This window comes from Anomaloglossus baeobatrachus, chromosome 6, assembly GCF_048569485.1.
Source record: "Anomaloglossus baeobatrachus isolate aAnoBae1 chromosome 6, aAnoBae1.hap1, whole genome shotgun sequence".
Classification (NCBI taxonomy): Eukaryota; Metazoa; Chordata; class Amphibia; order Anura; family Aromobatidae; genus Anomaloglossus; species Anomaloglossus baeobatrachus.
The window spans coordinates 251,658,620-251,680,345 of record NC_134358.1 but is presented as its reverse complement, the minus strand read 5'-3'; the positions used below and the strand labels follow the sequence as shown (position 1 = coordinate 251,680,345).

The 21,726-nt window shown below is 52.4% G+C and overlaps 1 protein-coding gene across 1 annotated transcript in view; it reads left to right on the top strand.

Annotated features, from left to right (window-relative positions):
- The window catches only part of PRP4K (pre-mRNA processing factor kinase PRP4K), a 153,371-nt gene that overhangs the window by 23,147 nt on the left and 108,498 nt on the right, over positions 1-21,726 (top strand). The window contains 3 exon segments of the mRNA XM_075314795.1: positions 7,877-8,050; positions 8,369-8,527; positions 15,718-15,799. Of these exon segments, the coding sequence (XP_075170910.1) occupies positions 7,877-8,050; positions 8,369-8,527; positions 15,718-15,799 (415 nt within the window).

Genomic DNA, 21,726 nt, shown 5'->3' with positions numbered 1-21,726 from the left:
GTTACAGCTCTGTCACTGTACTGTATTGTCTGTACGGGAGAGCGCCGGATCCGGCAAACCGGCGAAAAGCCGGATGTGTGAAACCGGCCTAACGCACACAAATGCATGTGAACGCATGTTGATGCGAGTCCATTGCAAATGCATTGAAATGAAAACGCATTTCCACTGGATCCGTTTTTGCGTTAAAAAAAGGTTCATGACGCATGTTAAAAAAACGTAGTGTGAAAGCCGCCTTACACAGACCCATTAAAGTGAATTAAGCAGTGGTCACACATGCACACTATCACTTTGTTCACACAGAAAACGTTGATCACCTGTTCTCATGATCGCTGGGGTTTCGGTAGTGATCATACATTCATCACCTATCCTATGGATAATTAAAAATTGTTTATGGATGAAGTGCATGTAAAGAGAACCTGTCATGCCCCCTGTATGTATTAAGTTAATTTCCATATTAATAGCGTTGTTAAGTTGCCTGCTGCCGCATGGAAAGCACAGTTGCTGGGAGGAAATTAACTGTATTCCTCCCTGCAGCCCTCTGGCTTTCAGTCACAGCAGTATGCCAGCAAAGCTTCTGCCCACACTCAGTAAACAGTGAGCAGAGGCTGGCACATGGATTCACAGCTGTCTATGCACTGATGCGCTGCAGAGCCAGCTGTCATTGTGTCAGTGAACAGCAGCTGTAAACACGCCCTATATACTGAGCGGGGACTGAAGACACGCCTGTGACTGAAACACAAAGTCTGTCGGTCGGAAAAATGTGTACGTTCTCCTGGTAGCTGGCCTTACAGTGCAGCGGCTGGGTAGCTTTAGAACGCTATTAATCTGCATAATACGCCCATATATTCAGGTTGATACTTTGGGGGCATAAGGCAACCTGTCACCAGGTTTCCCCCCATATAAAGTAAGTCCAGCATCTTTCACGCCTTTTGTTTCATCATACTAGAATGCTGTATATATGCCTCCAATCCACTCTGCTAGGCAAAAGAAAACGCTTTTATTATACTCTCCTACAGGGTGTTGCGGTCAGATGTGCGTCTCTGGTCTTGATTTGGTGCCTCCTTCTTGCAATCACCCCCCTACCCTGCTTGTTGTTAATGACTCCTCTTATGTTATGTGCACAGTGTCCTCCATCACACCCCTGCATAGGTGCACATTGCTCTGCAGCAGCAAGGCAGAGACGAGCATTGTAGTGCGCATGCGCTGTAGCTCTTTGGCCTTTATGCGTTTAGGCGCACTATAATACTTTGCCCTCAGCAGGGCAGAGACAAGTGCACCTACACAGGAGTGTGATGGAGGACACTGCGCATGAAATAGGACACATCATTCACGTCAAGCGGGCAAGAAGGACAGTGATCGCAAGAAGAGAGGAGGTGCCGATCAAGATCAGAGACGCGCATCTGATCAGGCAGTGAGAATAATAAAAGCAATTTTTCTTTGTCGCTCCTAATTGGGAGACCCAGACAATTGGGTGTATAGCTACTGCCTCCGGAGGCCACACAAAGTATTACACTTAAAAGTGTAAGGCCCCTCCCCTTCTGGCTATACACCCCCCCGTGGGATCACGGGCTCCTCAGTTTTATGCTTTGTGCGAAGGAGGTCAGACATGCACGCATAGCTCCACTGTTTAGTCAGCAGCAGCTGCTGACTATGTCGGATGGAAGAAAAGAGGGCCCATACGGGGGCCCCCAGCATGCTCCCTTCTCACCCCACTTGCGGTCGGCGGTGTTTGTTAAGGTTGAGGTACCCATTGCGGGTACGGAGGCTGGAGCCCACATGCTGATTCCTTCCCCATCCCCATTAGGGCTCTGGGTGAAGTGGGACTTGACCGGTCTCCGGGCACTGAGACCGTGCTCCATCCACAGCCCCTGGAGGATCTGCTGGATACGGAGCGGAGTTTCCTCAGGGACAGGACCCTGCTTCATTAAGGTACTCCGTGTCCCCGTGCTTACCGCACGCACACTGCAGCATTGCTGGGTGTGTTAGTGCGCCGGGGTAAACAGCGCTGCTGCGCTTGTGCCGTTACTCACTACAGCTCTGCTGAGTGAGGAGACTTAGTACGATCGGCCGATCCGGCCGCTGGGGTCAGTGTTTACTGCGTCGCGGCTGGGATTTGTGGTGCGCCGGGGACTTCCGCGCTGGCCGTGCATATATGACGGCCGCGCTAGATTACTACAGTCCCCGGCTTTTGCGGCCTAGTTCGTATCGTTCCCGCCCCCAGACCTGCCAGTCAGGAGGAGGGCGGGACGCTGTACAGACCAGCAGCGCTAAGAGCTGGAGTCTGTTTTACATACTCCAGCCCTCACACTAGGCACAGTGGGACGCAGTTTCCCGCACTTTTGTTTGTGGCACGCCCACAGTCCGCCCCTCTTCACAGGACGCCGGCAGCCATTCCTGCCTGCACGCTGAGCTGCAGAGGGGAGGCTGGGAGAACCAGACAAGGGATTCTACGACCTCACACCCGCTTTTCAGCGGGCGGTAAGCAGCCCTCAAGGGCTCTCCCCCACTTGTGCCATAGTGTACTTTGTATTTTGTGCTGGCAATACTTTACACTGTACGGTCGCTGGTGATTTTCTGCTATATACCCTCCTTAGATTTCTCAAGGAGACAACAGCATGTCGTCCGCAAAAAGCAAAAGTGCCAAGGCACGGACTTTATATGCTGCCTGTACCGCATGTGGGGCTGCTCTACCGGCAGGTTCCACTGATCCCCATTGTGTGCAGTGCTCGGCCCCTGTGGCAATTGCTCAGCCGGGGCCTCTGCTAGAGGTGACCCAGGGAGAACCACCTGTGAATGCTGTCCAGGTGACAGGGACGGAGTTTGCAGCTTTTGCTGACAGATTGTCTATGACTATGTCTAAAATTCTTGAAACTTTGCAGTCTAGACCAGTAACTCAGACCATGGGCACTGTTGGTTCATTGCCCCCTGGTCCCCCTCAGCTGGAACACTTCCTAGCTCCGGGGGTGTCACATGCACCCCAGGGTGACGGCTCTGACTCGGACGACAGTCCCAGACAACCTAAGCGGGCTCGCTATGAGCGACCCTCAACTTCATCACACTGGTCAGGGTCCCAGCGGGACGACTCTCTGTGTGATGAGGCGGATGTAACTGATCAGGATTCTGATACTGGGGCCGCTCTCAATCTAGATACCCCGGATGGTGACGCCATAGTGAATGATCTTATAGCGTCCATCAATAAGATGTTAGATATTTCTCCACAAGCTCCTCCTGCGGAGGAGGCAGCTTCACAGCAGGAGAAATTCCATTTCAGGTATCCCAAGCGTAAATTAAGCACTTTTCTGGACCACTCTGACTTTAGAGACGCAATCCAGAAACACCACGCTTATCCAGATAAGCGTTTCTCCAAACGGCTTAAAGATACGCGCTATCCTTTTCCCCCTGACGTGGTCAAGGGCTGGACACAGTGTCCCAAGGTGGACCCTCCAATCTCCAGGCTTGCAGCCAGATCTCTAGTTGCAGTGGAAGATGGGGCGGCACTTAAAGATGCCACTGACAGACAGATGGAGCTCTGGTTAAAATCTATCTATGAAGCTATTGGAGCGTCGTTGGCGCCAGCATTCGCAGCCGTATGGGCACTCCAAGCTATTTCAGCTGGCCTTACACAGGTCGACGCGGTCACACGTACATCTGCTCCGCAGGTGGCACCATTGACCTCTCAAATGTCTGCATTCGCGTCTTACGCGATTAATGCTGTCCTAGACTCTACGAGCCGTACGGCGGTGGCGTCAGCCAACTCCGTGGTTTTACGCAGAGCCCTGTGGTTGAGAGAATGGAAGGCAGATTCTTCTTCCAAGAAGTGCTTAACCAGTTTGCCTTTTTCTCGTGACCGATTGTTTGGTGAGCGTTTGGATGAAATCATTAAACACTCCAAGGGTAAGGATTCAGCCTTACCGCAACCCAGACAAAACAAACCCCAACAGAGGAGGGGACAGTCTGGTTTTCGGTCCTTTCGAGGCTCAGGCAGGTCCCAATTCTACTCGTCCAAAAGGACTCAAAAGGATCAGAGGAGCTCAGATTCTTGGCGGACTCAATCACGCCCAAAAAAGCCAGCCGGAAGAACCGTTACCAAGACGGCTTCCTCATGACTTTCAGTCTCCTCTCTCCGCATCCTCGGTCGGTGGCAGGCTCTCCCGCTTTGGCGACATTTGGCTGTCACAGGTCAAAGACCGTTGGGTGAGAGACATTCTGTCTCACGGGTACAGGATAGAGTTCAGCTCTCGTCCTCCAACTCGTTTCTTCAGAACGTCTCCACCGCCCGACCGAGCCGATGCTCTGCTGCAAGCGGTGTCCGCTCTAAAGGCGGAAGGAGTGGTGACTTCCGTTCCTCTTCAGGAACAAGGCCACGGTTTTTACTCCAATTTGTTTGTGGTGCCAAAGAAAGACGGGTCGTTCCGTCCCGTCCTGGATCTAAAGCTGCTCAACAAACACGTTAAAACCAGGAGGTTCCGGATGGAATCTCTCCGCTCCGTTATCGCCTCAATGTCTCAAGGAGATTTCCTAGCATCAATAGACATCAAGGATGCTTATCTCCACGTGCCGATTGCACCAGAGCATCAGCGTTTTCTACGCTTCGTTATAGGAAGCGAACACCTGCAGTTCGTAGCTCTACCTTTCGGGCTGGCGACAGCCCCTCGGGTCTTCACCAAGGTCATGGCAGCAGTAGTAGCAGTCCTGCACTCGCAAGGTCACTCTGCGATCCCGTATTTAGACGATCTACTTATCAAGGCACCCTCTCAAGAGGCATGCCAACACAGCCTGAACGTGGCACTGAAGACTCTCCAGAGTTTCGGGTGGATCATCAACTTTTCAAAGTCAAATCTAACCCCGACCCAATCACTAATATATCTTGGCATGGAGTTTCATACTCTCTCAGCGATAGTGAAACTTCCACTGGACAAACAGTGCTCGCTACAGACAGGGGTGCAATCTCTCCTGCAGGGCCAGTCGCACCCCTTGAGGCGCCTCATGCACTTCCTAGGGAAGATGGTAGCAGCAATGGAAGCAGTTCCTTTTGCGCAGTTTCATCTGCGTCCATTACAATGGGACATTCTCCGCCAATGGGACGGGAAGTCGACGTCCCTCGACAGGGAGGTCTCCCTCTCTCAGGCAGCCAAGGAATCTCTCCGGTGGTGGCTTCTTCCCACCTCATTGTCAAAAGGAAAGTCGTTCCTACCCCCATCCTGGGGCGGTGGTCACGACAGATGCGAGTCTATCAGGGTGGGGAGCAGTGTTTCTCCACCACAGGGCTCAAGGTACGTGGACTCGGAAAGAGTCCACCCTTCAGATCAATGTTCTGGAAATCAGAGCAGTCTATCTTGCCCTACAAGCCTTCCAACAGTGGCTGGAAGACAAGCAGATCCGAATTCAGTCGGACAACTCCACAGCGGTGGCATACATCAACCACCAAGGGGGAACACGCAGTCGGCAAGCCTTCCAGGAAGTCCGACGGATTCTGACGTGGGTGGAAGACACGGCATCCACCATATCCGCAGTCCACATCCCAGGCGTAGAAAACTGGGAAGCAGACTTTCTCAGTCGCCAGGGCATGGACGCAGGGGAATGGTCCCTTCACCCGGACGTGTTTCAGGAGATCTGTCGCCGCTGGGGGATGCCGGACGTCGACCTGATGGCGTCACGGCACAACAACAAAGTCCCGGTTTTCATGGCACGGTCTCACGATCACCGAGCTCTGGCGGCAGACGCCTTAGTTCAAGATTGGTCGCAGTTCCGGCTACCGTATGTGTTCCCACCTCTGGCATTGTTGCCCAGAGTGCTCCGCAAAATCAGGTCCGACTGCCGCCGCGCCATTCTCGTCGCTCCAGACTGGCCAAGGAGGTCGTGGTACCCGGATCTGTGGCACCTCACGGTAGGCCATCCGTGGGCACTACCAGACCGTCCAGACTTGCTGTCTCAAGGGCCGTTTTTCCATCTGAATTCTGCGGCCCTGAACCTGACTGTGTGGCCATTGAGTCCTGGATCCTAGCGGCCTCAGGTTTATCTCATGAAGTGGTTGCCACCATGAGACAGGCTAGGAAGCCATCCTCCGCCAAGATCTACCACAGGACGTGGAGGATATTCCTATCTTGGTGCTCTGCTCAGGGAGTTTCTCCCTGGCCTTTTGCATTGCCTACTTTTCTTTCCTTCCTGCAGTCTGGGTTGGAAAAAGGTTTGTCGCTTGGCTCCCTTAAAGGTCAAGTCTCCGCGCTATCCGTATTTTTTCAGAAACGCCTGGCGCGACTTCCTCGGGTACGCACGTTCCTGCAAGGGGTTTGTCATATCGTCCCCCCTTACAAGCGGCCGTTGGAGCCCTGGGACCTGAACAAGGTTCTAATTGCTCTCCAGAAGCCGCCTTTCGAGCCTATGAAGGAGGTTTCCCTTTCTCGTCTTTCACAGAAAGTGGCCTTTCTAGTGGCGGTCACGTCTCTTCGGAGAGTGTCCGAGCTGGCGGCGTTATCATGCAGATCTCCATTCCTGGTGTTTCACCAGGACAAGGTAGTTCTGCGTCCAATTCCAGAATTTCTTCCCAAGGTGGTATCTTCCTTTCATCTCAATCAAGATATCACTTTACCGTCTTTGTGTCCGCATCCAGTTCACCAATTTGAAAAGGGTTTGCATTTATTGGATCTGGTGAGAGCACTCAGGATCTACATTTCCCGCACGGCGTCTCTGCGCCGCTCGGATGCACTCTTTGTCCTTGTCGCTGGTCAGCGTAAAGGGTCGCAAGCTTCCAAATCCACCCTTGCGCGGTGGATCAAGGAACCAATTCTTCACACCTACCGTTCGGCTGGGCTTCCGATTCCATCAGGGCTGAAGGCCCATTCTACCAGAGCCGTGGGTGCGTCCTGGGCATTACGGCACCAGTCTACGGCTCAGCAGGTGTGCCAGGCGGCTACCTGGTCGAGTCTGCACACTTTTACCAAGCATTATCAGGTGCATACCTACGCTTCGGCGGATGCCGGCCTAGGTAGACAAGTCCTTCAGGCGGCGGTGGCTCACCTGTAGGAAAGGGCTGTTTGACGGCCCTATCACGAGGTATTCTTTTACCCACCCAGGGACTGCTTTTGGACGTGCCAATTGTCTGGGTCTCCCAATTAGGAGCGACAAAGAAGAAGGGAATTTTGTTTACTTACCGTAAATTCCTTTTCTTCTAGCTCCAATTGGGAGACCCAGCACCCGCCCTGTTTTCTTAGGAAGTTTGTTTTTTTCGGGTGCACATGTTGTTCATGTTGAACAGTTTAGTTCTCCGAGGCTGTTTCTCGGGTTGAATTTGTATTTAAAACAGTTATTGGCTTTCCTCCTTCTTGCTTTTGCACTAAAACTGAGGAGCCCGTGATCCCACGGGGGGGTGTATAGCCAGAAGGGGAGGGGCCTTACACTTTTAAGTGTAATACTTTGTGTGGCCTCCGGAGGCAGTAGCTATACACCCAATTGTCTGGGTCTCCCAATTGGAGCTAGAAGAAAAGGAATTTACGGTAAGTAAACAAAATTCCCTTCTTTTTGGGAGAGGAGGGGGCTTGTAGAGCGGATTGGGGACATATGCAGCCTTCTAGAATGCTGTAACAGAGGGCTGGCAGGTGCTGGCCTTATTATATGAGGAAAACCTGGTGACGGTTCCCTTTAAGGCCTGCTGAGCATGCATATTTAGTAAAGAGATACAATACAACAGAGGATCAAACTGGTTCTGCTTCAAATCACCTCCTAGTTGGTTCTGAGCCTGTTTGGTAACCACTCTTAACTTCAGGTTTATTCTATGTGGCCTTTTCTACATTTTGTATTGTAATTCTCCTTAGATGTAAATGTTTCATGCACATGGTAGTTTTACTCATAAGTATAATAAACTAATGTATTTATTTAGAGCAAGAGGCAGAGAAGACGGACTTCTAAGACATGAGAGAGCAAAAGAACCTAGCCCCTCTCGATGGTCCCCTTCTAGAAGACGTTCCAGCAGGTCTCCTGTACGAAGGCGGTCCCGTTCACCCCTCAGGCGAAGTAGATCACCCAGAAGAAGAAGCCGATCTCTTCACAGACGGTATAAGGAGCTTCAATGTGTTTTATCAGACAAATAATGAAATAAGTGAGAAAATATAAGCATTGAAACAAAACACAACCAGAGTCTAGGAGCAAAGGGAATAAATATAACTAGGCTTACTCCACTTTTGTGTATTTGGGTAGGAAGGAAAGTGTGAAACGTTCCACCAAATGTCAGGTACATATATGCATCTGTGTGCCTATACATTTCCAACTGATTCCATTAAATGGAACAGAAACGTCACTTTTTTGATTCATATAATAAAAATCTGTGTGTATAATAATATATAATTTCACCTATTGCTTTTCTGTTCAACAGAGATAGAAACAGAAGAAGTAGATCACGAATGAGGAGGAGATCACATTCCCGAGGAGGACGAAGCCGCCGAAGGAGAAGCAGAAGCAAAGATAAAGAAGATAAATTCAAAGGAAGCCTTTCTGAAGGCATGAAGGTGGAGCAAGAATCTTCAGATGAAAAGTAGGACATTTCTGAACTACTTTATTAATGATCTAAAACATTCTTAAGTGTGATATTGATATGCCCATTGCAGGGAATGTTCCAATACTAAACTTTGAGGTATTAGCTAAGCACTGTACTCGGCTGACTCGGTTAGTCCTATTGACTTTAAATAAAACAGCAGTGAGCGTGCACGACTTTCTCTTCATCAAAGTGTGGAATCAGGATATGTGGTTTACTGGTTAGTCAAGTGACCAACTGTTAGCTATTTAGTTCTGGGGATATGTGTTATAATGCTATATGGGAACAGGAAATATAAACGCCCAGAGCATAATTCAGGAAATCAAATAACTACTAAGATGCCCTGCACTGAGCATAACGTAGTGTATCAATTTTAAGTGGCTTCAATTGTAGTAAAATCAGAAATATTTCAGCAGCATTTTGCTGTGTTCACCAGCACTACCCTTATTGGTCACCATAATTCCTCCCCCTCCCCATGTAAAATAATAGCGCCTATACTCGCCTCTGTGCGCACTGTTTCAAAGATGTTGCCGTCTGCTCTCACAAAGCATTCAAAGATCAGCAGCTCTCACTTCTTCCTTGTGTTAGGTTGTCCAAATGAAGTGAAAGGGAAGCCATCATTAATTGGCTGCAGGGCTCATGTGACATAACAATGTATCGCGAGCCCCATGAGTGCAGGCGAAACTACGGGGAAACTGGTGGTTAAGAAGGGGTTTTCAGAGCACTGGGCAACCCTTTAAAGTATTTGACTCCCCTAAAGCATAATCAATCATCCATTTAACTATGTACATATATATATATATATTAGTTAAAGGGGTTGTGCCATGATCATATATTTATTTGTGAAGAATATTGTATTATAGACTTTTTTCAAATTACTCTTATTGATTGGTTATTATGTTTTACCATAAGATGTAGCCCTATAGAATTAGTAATATTGATAGTAACTCTTCGTTGGTACTGAGCACGGGCAGTAAATCTTCTTTCTCCTGTCACTATCACTGCTCAGCTGTAAAAGTATAATCCTTTGTCCCGGCCAGCTTTCTACCAGAGCAGTAAAAGCGGGATAGTATATTCAAGGCTAGTTGGAATGGAGGAATCAGATTTTATGGTGTATACGCGGCCAGCAATGAACAGTTACATACAAGGACACGGGCAATGTTGCTTTTCTTTATCGTTCCTTATGGGAGACCCAGACCATGGGGTGTATAGCTTCTGCCTCCGGAGGACACACAAAGTACTACACTAAAAAGTGTAGCTCCTCCCTCCGAGCATATACACCCCCCTGGATAACCAAATCTAGCCAGTTCAATGCTTTGTGTTCAGGAGGCACACATCCACACATGCATTCTCATATGATTTTTTATTTTAAAGAGTTGGAAGAAAAGCGGGTCCAAGCTGGACTCCCGGCATGTCCCTTCTCACCCCACTGTGTCGGCGGTGTTGTTAAGGTTGATTTCAAGGCTGGAGCCTTTCATGCCGCGCTCCTTCACCATCCCTCGGGCTCTGGCTTGAAGTGGGAGCCAGCACGGTTCTCACTGCTTTGCAGGAGACCGGTCTCCATCCGCAGCCCTTTCAGGACCCTGCCGGACGGAGCACTCATCCTTCAGGGACCTGGCCCTGCGTCTCATAAGCTAAGTATTTGAGACGTTATTGAGGGGTCCCTTGTACATTTATTGTGGGGAGAGTGTGTTATTTAACTTTGCTGTGATTTCCGGCCGGTTCTCTGGTTTTCACCTGAGAACCGCGCCGAGGGTGCCTGCTCGCCGGCCGCATTGTAAAATTTAGGCCCCGGCTTCGGCTGCGGCCTACTTTCGTTTTCACTGCCCCTGCATGTCAGTCATGCAGAGGGACAGTGCGGCGCCGCCCACCGGCCGTTCAGCTCAGGGGAGGACACTCCTCTCTGAGGAGATGTTTCCCTCCCCTGGATATCTCCTTGGCCCTCCGGTTCCCGCTCTTGGACTAGGCCCCGCCCCCCCTCCTCCCTCCGGTGCCATTTTATCAGCGTTCTCACACTGATCGGCGCTGGCTGCTGCATCTCTGCAACCTGTCTGGGGGTCCGAGCTGTGGAATCCGGAGGGCACACAAAACGGTCTGGTAAGCCACAACCTCTGGTTGTGGACTTTATTATACACTCTCTGGGGATCATTCTGAAGGAGTGTGTTCTTTACTGCAGAGCCTCCACCTCAGCAGCATGTCTCACACTAGGAGCAAGGCTGTACTCAATATGCACTGCATGTAAGCTCGTACTGCCTGAACCGAGCACATATCCACATTGTGATGCCTGCTCTAACATGGTGGTGCCTCAGCCTGGAGTCTCCCCAGTGGTCCCTCCGGCTGCTCCGGCCCCGGTGGCTGAACCCCCGGTTTGGGTAGAATCGTTTTCTAAGGCTATCTCCAAGTCCTTTGCCGACTCCATGGGAGAGTTGTCCCGGACTCTGCTGAGCATGTATCAGCCCCCTTCTCAGGGCGCCTCTGCTGCTTCGGCTCGCTCTGCAGATCTCACAGAGGATTCTTCATCTGCTCCCAGACCCTGTCCTCCTAAAAGGAGACGCAGGGTCCCCTCTCCTTCCTCGTCCCGCGGCTCCGATTCACGAGCCGACTCGCAGGACGAGGAGGATGTCTTTACTGGGGGCTCGGACGCTACCTCCATGTGCCCCATTGATCTGACCGAGGGTGATGCGGATGTTAGTGATTTGATTGCGTCCATTAATTCTGTACTGGACCTCAATCCGCCAGTATCAGAGGAGCAACTCTCTCTGGCAGAAAAGCACCAGTTTACCTTGCCTAAGAGAACAAGGAGTGTGTTCTTTAACCACTCCAGTTTTTAAGCCACTGTGTCCAAGCCCAGAGCCTGTCCTGACAAACGCTTCCCAAAGTGTGGTTCTGATGACCGTTTTCCTTTTCCACCAGAGGTGGTCAAGGAGTGGGCTCACTCACCAAAAGTAGACCCTCCGGTGTCTAGACTCTCAGCCCGGACAGTTGTATCTGTAGCTGATGGCACCTCCCTTAAGGATCCCACTGACCGCCAGGTTGACCTCCTGGCCAAGTCTGTCTATGAGGCGGCAGGGGCCTCGTTCTCCCCATCCTTTGCAGCAGTGTGGGCTCTCAAAGCCATTTCTGCTTCCCTAGAGGAGATGCATTCCCTCACTAGGGACTCTATGCCCGAATTGGTTGCCCTAACTTCCCAGGCTTCAGCCTTTTCAGCCTACGCCATGTCTGCCATGCTGGAGGCTTCTCACCGCACTGCGGTGGCCTCCGCTAATTCCCTCGCTGTCCGCAGGATTTTGTGGCTGCGAGAGTGGAAGGCAGATGCTTCTTCAAAGAAGTACCTTGCTGGGCTCCCATTTGCCGGGTCCAGGCTGTTCGGTGAACAACTGGATGAAATTATTAAGGAGGCTACTGGCGGGAAGAGTACTTCCTTGCCACAGACTAAACCCAGGAAACCTGTCCAGGGCAGGAACCAGTCGAGGTTTCGTTCCTTTCGTTCCTCTAACTGGGCGGCCTCTAAGCCCTCGGCCTCGTCCACTAACTCAGCCAAGGACCAGAAGCCCACCTGGCGCAAGAAGCCGCGTCCACAAAGGTCCGCAGGAGCTGCTGCCACCAAGGCAGCCTCCTCTTGACTATCTGGCCGAGCCAGCAACGTCCTTGGTCGGTGGCAGGCTCTCCCACTTTGGCGACGTGTGGTTTCAACACGTCTCCGATCAGTGGGTGCAGGATATCATCTCCCACGGCTACAGGATAGAGTTCTCTTCCAGCCCGCCAAACAGATTTTTTCTGTCAACTCCCCCCTGCTCCAAGGCCGCCGCCTTCTCTCAGGCCGTGGCATCCTTACAGGCCAACGGAGTAATTGTACCGGTTCCCGCCAGGGAACGGTTCAGAGGTTTTTACTCAAATCTCTTCCTAGTCCCCAAAAAGGACGGTTCCTTCCGGCCCATCCTGGATCTCAAGCTTCTCAACAAGCATGTTCAGGTGCGGCATTTTCGCATGGAGTCTCTGCGATCGGTGATTGCCTCAATGACCCAAGGAGATTTCCTGGCATCCATCGACATCAGAGATGCCTATCTGCATATGCCAATTGCAGTTTCACACCAGCGTTGGCTACGTTTTGCAATCGGAGAGGAACATTTCCAATTCGTGGCGGGTTAGCCACGGCCCCTCGAGTATTTACCAAGGTCATGGCAGCAGTGGTTGCGGTTCTGCACCTCCAGGGGTTGGCAGTGATTCCTTACCTGGACGACCTTCTTGTCAAGGCTTCATCCAGTGCAGACTGTCAGCGGAGTGTCTCGCTCACTCTCGCCACTCTTGTTCATTTCGGGTGGCTTGTCAATCTGCCCAAGTCCACTCTGACCCCGACCCAAAAACTTACGTACCTAGGGATGCAATTCGAGACTCTGCCGGCACTTGTGAAGCTGCCCTTAGTCAAACAGCAGTCCCTCCATCTGGCGGTGCGCTCTCTGTTGAGGCCCCGCCGTCATTCCATCAGGCACCTCATGCAGGTGCTGGGTCAGATGGTGGCGTCAATGGAAGCGGTTCCCTTTGCCCAGCTCCATCTGCGCCCTCTGCAGCTGGACATTCTCCGCTGTTGGGACAAGCGGACTTGTTCCTTGCACAAGTTGGTGGCTCTGTCGCCACAGACCAAGAGCTCTCTTCAGTGGTGGCTTCGGCCCCTCTCTCTGTCTCAGGGACGCTCCTTCCTGATCCCGTCCTGGGTGATTCTCACCACGGATGCCAGTCAATCCGGCTGGGGAGCAGTATTTCTCCACCACCGAGCACAGGGCACTTGGACTCCGTCCGAATCAGCCCTCTCGATCAATCTGCTGGAGATCAGAGCTGTGCTTCTAGCTCTCGTAGCCTTTCACCACCTGTTGGCGGGCAAGCACATTCGAGTCCAGTCAGACAACGCGACAGCAGTTGCCTACATCAATCACCAGGGCGGGACTCGCAGCAGCCTGGCAATGTTGGAGGTTCAACGCATCCTTCAGTGGACGGAGGACTCCAAGTCCACCATATCCGCAGTCCACATCCCAGGCGTAGAAAATTGGGAGGCAGATTATCTCAGCCGTCAAACAGTGGACAGCGGCGAGTGGGCTCTGCATCCAGCAGTGTTCCGGTCGATCTGCCGCAAGTGGGGCACTCCGGAAGTGGATCTAATGGCATCCCGGCACAACAACAAGGTTCTGGTTTACGTGGCTCGCTCCCACGATCCTCAGGCCTTTGCAGCGGACGCGCTGGTTCAGGATTGGTCCCAGTTCCGTCTGTCTTACGTGTTTCCCCCTCTTGCTCTCTTGCCCAGAGTCCTGCGCAAGATCAGAATGGAGGGCCGTCGGGTCATACGCATTGCTCCAGACTGGCCCAGGCGAGCTTGGTACCCAGACCTGCTCCGTCTGTCCGTAGAGGTGCCGTGGCATCTCCCGGACCGCCCAGACCTTCTCTCACAAGGTCCGTTTTTCCGCCAGAATTCTGCGGCTCTCAGATTGACGGCGTGGCTCTTGAGTCCTGGATCCTGACGGCTTCCGGCATTCCTCCCGAAGTCATCTCCACTATGACTCAGGCTCGGAAGTCTTCCTCGGCCAAGATTTACCACAGGACTTGGAGAATTTTCCTGTCCTGGTGTCGTTCTTCCGGGCATGCCCCTTGGCCTTTTTCCTTGCCGACCATCCTGTCCTTTCTACAGTCCGGTCTGCAGCTAGGACTATCCCTCAATTCCCTTAAGGGACTGGTCTCGGCGTTGTCAGTGTTGTTCCAGCGGCGTATCGCCCGACTGGCCCAGGTGCGCACCTTCATGCAGGGCGCATCTCACATCATTCCACCTTACCGGCGGCCTTTGGATCCCTGGGACCTTAATCTGGTTCTCTCGGCCTTACAGTAACCCCCCTTTGAGCCTCTTAGGGAGGTTTCTTTGTTTCGACTTTCACAGAAGGTCGTTTTTCTGGTGGCCATAACTTCTCTCAGGAGAGTCTCTGATTTGGCTGCGCTCTCTTCGGAGTCACCTTTTTTGGTTTTTCACCAAGACAAGGTGGTTCTCCGTCCGACTCCGGACTTTCTTCCTAAGGTGGTGTCTCCTTTCCACCTTAACCAGGACATTTCATTGCCTTCCTTTTGTCCGGCTCCTGTGCATCGCTTTGAGAAAGCGTTGCATACTTTAGATCTGGTGCGGACGCTCCGGATCTATGTGTCACGCACCGCTGTTCTTAGACGGTGCACCTCTCTTTTTGTGCTGACCACAGGTCAGCGCAAGGGTCTCTCGGCTTCTAAACCGACCCTAGCTCGTTGGATTAGGTCGGCCATATCCGATGCCTACCAGTGCACTCAGGTGCCTCCCCCGCCGGGGATCAAGGCGCATTCGACCAGAGCTGTCGGTGCCTCTTGGGCTTTCAGGCACCAGGCTACGGCTCAGCAGGTCTGTCAGGCTGCCACTTGGTCTAGTCTGCACACCTTTTCGAAGCACTATCAAGTGCATGCTCATGCTTCGGCAGATGCGAGCTTGGGCAGACGCATCCTTCAGGCGGCTGTCGCCCATTTGTGAAGTTAGGTTTTGCCTACTTCTCAGTTTTCTGTTTATTGCCACCCATGGACTGCTTTGAGACGTCCCATGGTCTGGGTCTCCCATAAGGAACGATAAAGAAAAAGAGAATTTTGTTTACTTACCGTAAATTCTTTTTCTTATAGTTCCGACATGAGAGACCCAGCTCCCTCCCTGTTGCCTGTTGGCAGTTTTCTTGTTCCGTGTGTTTTCACCGGCTGTTGTTGTAGACAGAGGTTCCGGTTGTTCCGGGTTTTGCTCTGTCTCTACTTGTGGATGGATGTCCTCCTTCAGCTTTTGCACTAAACTGGCTAGATTTGGTTATCCAGGGGGTGTATATGCTCGGAGGGAGGAGCTACACTTTTTAGTGTAGTACTCTGTGTGTCCTCCGGAGGCAGAAGCTATACACCCCATGGTCTGGGTCTCCCATGTCGGAACTATAAGAAAAAGAATTTACGGTAAGTAAACAAAATTCTCTTTATTCTATAGGACACCATCCTTCCAATAAAGCATAAATATCTTTATAACCATTCAAAATTTTTAATTTAGAGTACATTTAAAAACATTTCTATAATACAATTTTATTCATAGTTCGATATGTTTTTGGCACAACCCCTTTAAATCAACTAAAATTACTATAAAAATGGGTTTGTGCTTTTTGTAGCCTTGAAGATTTTGATGTTGAAGAAGAAGATGAAGAGGCGCTTATTGAGCAAAGACGACAGCAGAGACTGGCTATTGTAGAAGTAAGTGTGAATACAAATGTAACTCATTATTTAGCTTCCCATAACCCCTTCGCATCCTATAATATATTAATCCGTCATATGTCAAGTCTCTAGAAGTTAATCTTTCATCAAGGCCAGCAGACTCTGGGTCTAACAATGGTGGGAGCTCCACCTGCTGTTGTTAATAGCTTAAATGTCGCTTTCAATCGGTGACCACAGCCGGTAATGTGCATAAATGAGGGGACGTGCCATTCCACCCATCGGCTTCGCCCTATTAAAGGGCGCCAACATGTTACCATATTTTTCAGATTGTAAGACACACTGGACTATAAGGCACACTCGGAAAATAGAAAAAAAAATAATTTTCTTTATCGTTCCTTTGGGAGACCCAGACCTTGGGTGTTTAGCTTCTGCCTCCGGAGGACACACAAAGTACTACACCTAAAAGTGTAGCTCCTCCCTCTGAGCTTATACACCCCCTGGTGAGCCAGTCCCAGCCAGTTTATCGCTTTGTGTTCAGGAGGCATACATCCACACATGCATTCTCATATGATTTTTTGTTTTTTGGAAAGTGCGGGTCCACGTCTGGACTCCCGGCAGAAGGGATATGGACTCCCGGCATATCCCAGCTCACCCCACTGTGTCGGTGGTGTTGTAAGGTTGATTTCCAAGGCTGGAGCCTTACATGCCGTGCTCCTTCACCATCCCTCCTGGGCTCTGGGTTGAAGTGGGAGCCAGCGCGGTCTCCATGCCTGGCAGGAGACCGGTCTCCGTCCACAGCCCCTTCAGGACTCTGCTGGGCCGGAGCACTCATCCCCAGGGACCTGGCCGTGCGTCTCAGCAGCTAAGTACCTGAGACGTTCATATGTTGGGGGTCCCTGTCCTTTATTGTATGGTGAGAGTGTGTTTGTTGTACTTGTTTTTGGCATTTCCGGCGGGTTCTCTGGCTTTCGCCCGAGAACCGCGCCGATGGTGCCTGCACGACGGCCTCGCTGCTCAAATTTAGGCCCCGGATTCGCCGGAGGCCTAGTTTCTGTTACCTGCCCTCGCATGACACTCCCCAGGTCTCTATGGCCCTCCAGTTCCCGCTTTCCTACAGGGACGGGATTAGGTCGACCACTTCGGACGCCTACCAGAGTACGCAGGCGCCTCCCCCGCTGGGGATCAAAGCACACTCGACCAGAGCTGTCGGTGCCTCTTGGGCTTTTAGGCACCAGGCTACGGCTCAACAAGTCTGTCAGGCTGCCACTTGGGCTAGCCTGCATACCTTCTCGAAGCACTACCAAGTGCATGCTCATGCTTCGGCAGATGCGAGCTTGGGCAGACGCATCCTTCAGGCGGCGGTCGCCCATTTGTGAAGTTAGGTTCTGCCTACTTCTTAGTTTTTCTTTATCGTTCCTATGGGAGACCCAGACATTGGGTGTATAGCTTCTGCCTCCGGAGGACACACAAAGTACTACACTCAAAAGTGTAGCTCCTCCCTCTGAGCTTATACACCCCCTGGAGATCCAGATCTAACCAGTTTATCGCTTTGTGTTCAGGAGGTCACATCCACACATGCATTCTCATCTGATTTTTCATTTTTGGAAAGAGTTTGAAGAAAAGCGGGTCCAAGCCTGGACCCCCGGCATGTCCCTTCTCACCCCACTGTGTCGGCGGTGCTGTTAAGGTTGATTCCCAGGCTGGAGCCTTACATGCCGCGCTCCTTCACCATACCTCCGGGGCTCTGGCTTGAAGTGGGAGCCAGCACGGTTCTCCATGCTTGGCAGGAGACCGGTCTCCATCCGCAGCCCTTCAGGACCCTGCTGGACCGGAGCACTCATCCCTCAGGGACTTGGAACCCTGCGTCTCAGCAAGCTAAGTACCTGAGACGGTTATATATGGGGGTCCCTTGTACTTTATTGTTGTGGGAGAGTGTGCTGAGTGATTGTTCTGACATTTCCAACGGGTTCTCTGGCTGTCGCCTGAGAACCGCGCCGATGGTGCCTGCGCGTCGGCCGCACCGCTCAAATTTAGGCTCCGGCTTCGCCGGAGGCCTACTTTCGGTTTCACTGCCCTCGCATGTCATTCATGCAGAGGGACAGCGCGGCTCCGCCCAGCGGCCGTTCTACAAAGGGGAGAGACACTCCTCACTGAGTACATGTCTCCTCCCCTGTGAATCTCTTTGGCCCTCCAGATCCCGCTCTCAGAGTGAGTCCCGCCCCCTTTCTTCACTCCGGTGGCCATTTTCTCAGCGTTTTTCCCTGCGATCGCCACTGGTCTGTAGCATCCCTGCTGAGGTGCTTGGGAGTCCGGGCTTCGGGATCTGGAGGGCACACAAACCGCTCCAGCGGTCTGGTAAGCCACAACCTCTGGTTGTGGACCTTCTGTATATACTCTCTGGGGGTCAGTCTGGCAGAGCCCTCACTCCAGCAGCATGTCACACACGAGGAGCAAGGCTCCAAAGCTGTTTTCAGTATGCACTGCATGTAGGCTCCTACTGCCGGAACCGAGCACCTATCCACATTGTGATGCCTGCTCTAACCTGACGTTGCCTCAGCCTGAAATCGCACCCCCAGGGGTCTCTCAGGCTGCTCCGGCTCCTGTGGCTGAACTCCCGGCTTGGGTAGAATCCTTAACCAGGTCTATCTCCCAGTCTTTTGCTGACTCCATGGGACATCTGTCCAGGACTTTGCTGAGCATGCATCAGCCCCCTTCACAGGGTGCCTCTGCTGCTTGGTCTCTCTCGGGACCGGAGCTCACAGAGGATTCATCATCTGGTCCCAGGCCCCGTCCTTCTAAAAAGAGACGCAGGGCTCCCTCTCCTTCGTCCCGCGGCTCGGTTTCAGAAGCTGACTCGCAGGATGAGGAGGATACCTTTACTGGGGGCTCGGAGACTGCCTCCATGTGCCCCATTGGTCTGTCCGACAGTGACTCGGATGTTAGTGATTTGATTGCGTCCATTAATTCTGTACTGGATCTCAATCCGCCAGTATCAGAGGAGCAACCCTCTCTGGCAGAAAAGCACCAGTTTACCTCGCCTAAGAGGACAAATAGTGTGTTCTTTAACCACTCCAGTTTTCAGGCCGCTGTGACCAAGCCCAGGGCCTGCCCTGACAAACGCTTCCCTAAGCGTGGTTCTGATGACCGTTTTCCCTTTCCACCTGAGGTGGTCAAGGAGTGGGCTCATTCGCCAAAGGTAGACCCCCCGGTGTCTAGACTCTCAGCCCGGACCGTTGTATCAGTGGCTGATGGCACCTCGCTTAAGGATTCCACTGACCGCCAGGTTGACCTTCTGGCCAAATCCGTATATGAGGCGGCAGGGGCCTCGTTCGCCCCGACTTTTGCAGCAGTGTGGGCTCTCAAAGCCATCTCTGCTTCTCTAGAGGGGATGCATTCCCTCGCCAGGGAATCTATGCCCGAAATGGTTTCCTTAACTTCCCAAGCTTCGGCTTTTTCGTCCTATGCCATGTCTGCTATGCTGGAGGCTTCTCACCGCACTGCGGTGGCTTCGGCTAATTCCCTCGCTATCCGCAGGATCTTGTGGCTTCGAGAGTGGAAGGCAGATGCTTCTTCTAAGAAGTACCTTGCGGGGCTCCCTTTTGCTGGGTCCCGGCTGTTCGGAGAACAGCTGGATGAAATTATTAAGGAAGCTACTGGCGGCAAGAGTACTTCCATGCCACAAACCAAAACCAAGAAACCTGTCCAGGGTAGGAATCAGTCGAGGTTTCGTTCCTTTCGTTCCTCCAACTGGTCGTCCTCTAAGCCCTCGGCCTCGTCCACTAACACTGCCAAGGACCAAAAATCCAGCTGGCGCACTAAAGCGCGTCCACAGAAGACCGCAGGTGCTGCTGCCACTAAGGCAGCCTCCTCTTGACTGTCTGTCCGCGCCAGCAACGTCCTTAGTCGGTGGCAGGCTCTCCCACTTTGGCGACGTGTGGTTTCAACACGTCTCCGATCAGTGGGTGCGGGATATCATCTCCCACGGCTACAGGATAGAATTCTCTTCCAGCCCGACAAACAGATTTTTTCTGTCAACTCCCCCCTGCTCCAAGGCCGCCGCCTTCTCTCAGGCCGTGGCATCCTTGCAGGCCAACGGAGTAATTGTACCGGTTCCTGCACGGGAACGGTTCAGAGGTTTCTACTCAAATCTCTTCCTAGTCCCCAAAAAGGACGGTTCCTTCCGGCCCATCCTGGATCTCAAGCTTCTCAACAAGCATGTTCAGGTGCAGCATTTTCGCATGGAGTCTCTGCGGTCAGTCATTGCATCAATGACCCAAGGGGATTTCCTGGCATCCATCGACATCAGAGATGCCTATCTGCATGTGCCAATTGCAGTTTCTCACCAGCGTTGGCTACGTTTTGCAATCGGAGAGGAACATTTCCAATTCATGGCTCTCCCCTTCGGGTTAGCCACGGCCCCTCGAGTATTCACCAAGGTCATGGCAGCAGTGGTTGCGGTTCTGCACCTACAGGGGTTGGCAGTGATTCCTTACCTGGACGACCTTCTAATCAAGGCTTCATCCAGCGCAGACTGTCAGCGGAGTGTCTCGCTCACTCTTGCCACTCTAGCCCAATTCGGGTGGATTGTCAATCTTCCCAAATTCTCTCTGACTCCGACCCAGAGGCTCACGTACCTAGGGATGCAGTTCGAGACTCTGCCTGCACTTGTGAAGTTGCCATTAGTCAAACAGCAGTCCCTCCAACTGGCGGTCCGCGCTCTGCTGAGGCCCCGCCGTTATTCCATCAGGCACCTCATGCAGGTGCTGGGTCAGATGGTGGCGTCAATGGAGGCTGTTCCCTTTGCCAAGTTCCATCTGCGGTCACTGCAGCTGGACATTCTCCGCTGTTGGGACAAGCGGCCTTCCTCTTTGCACAGGTTAGTGGCTCTGTCGCCACAGACCAGGAGCTCCCTTCAGTGGTGGCTTCGGCCTCTCTCTCTGTCCCAGGGGCGCTCCTTCCTGACCCCGTCCTGGGTGATTCTCACCACGGATGCCAGTCTGTCCGGCTGGGGAGCGGTATGTCTCCACCACCGAGCGTAGGGCGCTTGGACTCCGTCCGAGTCAGCCCTCTCGATTAATGTGCTGGAAACCAGAGCAGTCCAGTCAGACAACGCGACAGCAGTTGCCTACATCAATCACCAAGGCGGGACACGCAGCCGCCTGGCAATGTTGGAGGTACAACGCATCCTTCAATGGACGGAGGACTCCAAGTCCACCATATCCGCAGTCCACATCCCATGAGTGGAAAACTGGGAAGCAGATTATCTCAGCCGTCAAACCGTGGACAGCGGCGAGTGGTCCCTGCATCCGGCAGTGTTTCAGTCAATCTGCCGCAAATGGGGCACTCCGGACGTGGACCTAATGGCATCCCGTCACAACAACAAGGTTCCGGTTTACGTGGCTCGCTCCCACGATCCTCAGGCCTTCGCCGCGGACGCTCTGGTTCAAGACTGGTCCCAGTTTCGTCTGTCCTACGCGTTTCCCCCTCTTGCTCTCTTGCCCAGAGTTCTGCGCAAGATCAGAATGGAGGGCCGTCGAGTCATTCTCATTGCTCCGGACTGGCCCAGGCGAGCTTGGTACCCAGACCTGCTCCATCTGTCCATAGAGGTGCCGTGGCATCTTCCGGACCGTCCAGACCTTCTCTCACAAGGTCCGTTTTTCCGCCAGAATTCTGCGGCTCTCAGATTGACGGCGTGGCTCTTGAGTCCTGGATCTTGACGGCTTCTGGTATCCCTCCTGAAGTCATCTCCACTATGACTCTGGCCCGTAAGTCTTCCTCCGCCAAGATCTATCACAGGACTCGGAAGATTTTCCTGTCCTAGTGTCGCTCTTCCGGCCATTCTCCTTGGCCTTTTTCCTTGCCGACCCTTCTGTCTTTTCTACAGTCCGGTCTGCAGCTGGGATTGTCCCTCAACTCTCTCAAGGGACAAGTCTCGGCTCTGTCAGTGCTGTTCCAGCGGCGTATCG